The 2,170-nt window shown below is 38.6% G+C and overlaps 1 protein-coding gene across 1 annotated transcript; it reads right to left on the bottom strand.

Moving 5' to 3' along the window:
- Nucleotides 1-274: 274 nt before the first annotated feature.
- LOC132295094 (uncharacterized) lies at nt 275-1,519 on the bottom strand. The gene has a single exon (XM_059793176.1). The coding sequence runs from the start codon at nt 1,239-1,241 to the stop codon at nt 693-695; it is 549 nt and encodes a 182-aa protein (XP_059649159.1). The 5' UTR covers nt 1,242-1,519; the 3' UTR covers nt 275-692.
- Nucleotides 1,520-2,170: the final 651 nt, after the last annotated feature.

The raw sequence follows: 2,170 nt of genomic DNA, 5'->3' as shown, positions 1-2,170 counted from the left end.
AATACAACTTGTTTGATCATGTTAAAATAAATAAATAAATAAATAAATATATCTTCGACTTATTTCTAACTGTTAATTGATGTTAAAAGACTTAACATTTTTCTTTTTTTATTTTGTTTAAACTTCCTCCTTTTCTTTTAAAAGAATTTGATCATTTATTTATTTAATATATATATTTGCAAGAATTTATGTTGTTGGTCCAACATGGGTTCTTCCGACATTTGTACACTCCGACAAAAAAGAACTGCAACTGAAAATTCAAACGTTAAACAAATAAAACCAAATCAGCCCAGCTTTTTCCTTAACTTAATTTTTACTGATAATCATACAGATACACATAACTTACAAACACTCCTCAACATCTACAACAATAGAGCACAAGAACATTCACATATCCTCAATCCCATCCCAAACTATTTGCACTTCTCACCAGAGGTATTACAAACCATAAATTAACAACCCCTTGCAATTCCTCATTTATTAGTACAAACACCTAATTGTCAAATTAACCCCATACTATTCCATAATTCATAATTTACCCCGTCATATTTAAAACCAGTTCACAAATACCATCTCTTCCACAATATTCTTCTCCATTTTCAGATCTATTCTCTCCATTCAAAAAATCACGGAAAGATCAGATCTAGAGAACGAGCAAAGTGAGATTAGAGACAATTTTTTAAGAACCATGTTCAAGCGAGACCAAGCAAACGTCTCAGATCTCTACTTGCCGAGTCATCGGCGATCTCCGAGACTTGCTTCTTGTTGAAGAACGAGGGCAAAGGAAGCGAGCTCGGCGACGGCGACATCGCGAACGCCGATCCGGCGTACATGTCGGACCGGCCGCCCGCGGCCAGAGCCGATCTCAGGTCCCCGACCCGGATCTCTCTCCGGACCATTTCCGGATCCGGACCCGACCTCTCGGTACCATATACTATCAAATCCTCACCGTTCATCTTCAGATCAAGCGACTCACCTCTTCTTAATACAGCCACGTGTCCCATCACATGGTGGTGGTGGTGGTTATAATTTTGCTTGAAATCCTCCGACGATCTCTTCGAGATCGACGGCTCTGATGGATAGTTGAATCGCTTCTTCTGACCTTGCCGGAAAACCGGTTTTCTGAAGCTGGGGTTCGGGTTCCCGTTTCCATAGAAGCTCCGCCGGCGATGAAACACCGCCGGAGCTACTCCGATCCGTTCGATCAAACAATCCTGCGGTCGTAATACCTCCGTCCCCATCAATAAATAAATAACTTAAAAACAGGAAGTTGTTATCTGTCAATGATGACGATGAGGTTAGAAAGAGAGAGAAAGAAGAGAGAGAAAATGAACGGAAAATTATGTTTAAATGAGATGTATTTTTCTCCCTCTTCTCTTTTCTGTGTGTTAGAGGAGAAAGAGGATGTAGAAAACGTGTTCTTGGCTCTGTTCTGTGCTTGAGATAGAAAATTATGATATGGGTGAGAAATATATAGTGAGCGAGTCAACAATGGAGAAAGAAGGTGTGGTTAGAGAAGGAAAGAGGATGGAAAGAGAGAGAGAAAGGGGCCGCCTCGTTTGAGTGGCTGACCTAGACTGGGTCGTCCGTGGGGTCCACTTCTTTGCGTTTTTGACGGCGACTGTTATTTCTTCCGTTGGGGCTTGGTCTTTCCGTTCGCCTTTGTTAACGGCGTCACTAAAATGTCGTTTTCATTCTTTAGTTGGAAATTACTTTTGTGGGGACTAAAATGTTGTTTGGTTATGTGGGTATGGTATCATCTTTCGGTGGATTGGGCTTTTCTGATTCTAAAATCACTAGAAGTGTCCACCAAATTCAAGTTTTTCACTAATATTTTGCCACGGCATTAGAAAAGATTAGGAGAATCATACAACTTTAATGACCTAAATAATTTTTTTATTTTTTTTTAAGTATCTAGGATGTAATATAAATGCAATAAACCAAAAATAAAATTTATATTAAACCAATAGCTTGCACATCCATTTAACTCAGTACACCTAAGCCCTCTCTCCTTCAATTAATAGGCACCAAGCATCCCATATTTAAATTTGATTTGCAAAACATTACAAATCTAATTTGTAGAAAAAACAGTGAATGAGGAGGTGGACACTAAATAATGATGTCAAAATTCCACAATGTATTCATAACTTATAAATTTCACAATGTATTC

The sequence above is a fragment of the Cornus florida genome, unplaced genomic scaffold (assembly GCF_030987335.1).
Source record: "Cornus florida cultivar Cherokee Brave unplaced genomic scaffold, ASM3098733v1 CherokeeBrave_3.0.0_Hap2_Chr01, whole genome shotgun sequence".
In the NCBI taxonomy this organism is placed as follows: Eukaryota; Viridiplantae; Streptophyta; class Magnoliopsida; order Cornales; family Cornaceae; genus Cornus; species Cornus florida.
The sequence above is the reverse complement of the archived record's forward strand: the minus strand, read 5'-3'. Positions and strand labels throughout refer to the sequence as shown.

Bases quoted from the DNA above. Each gene is read 5' to 3' on its own strand.
- LOC132295094 (XM_059793176.1), bottom strand. From the start codon at position 1,241: ATGGGGACGGAGGTATTACGACCGCAGGATTGTTTGATCGAACGGATC.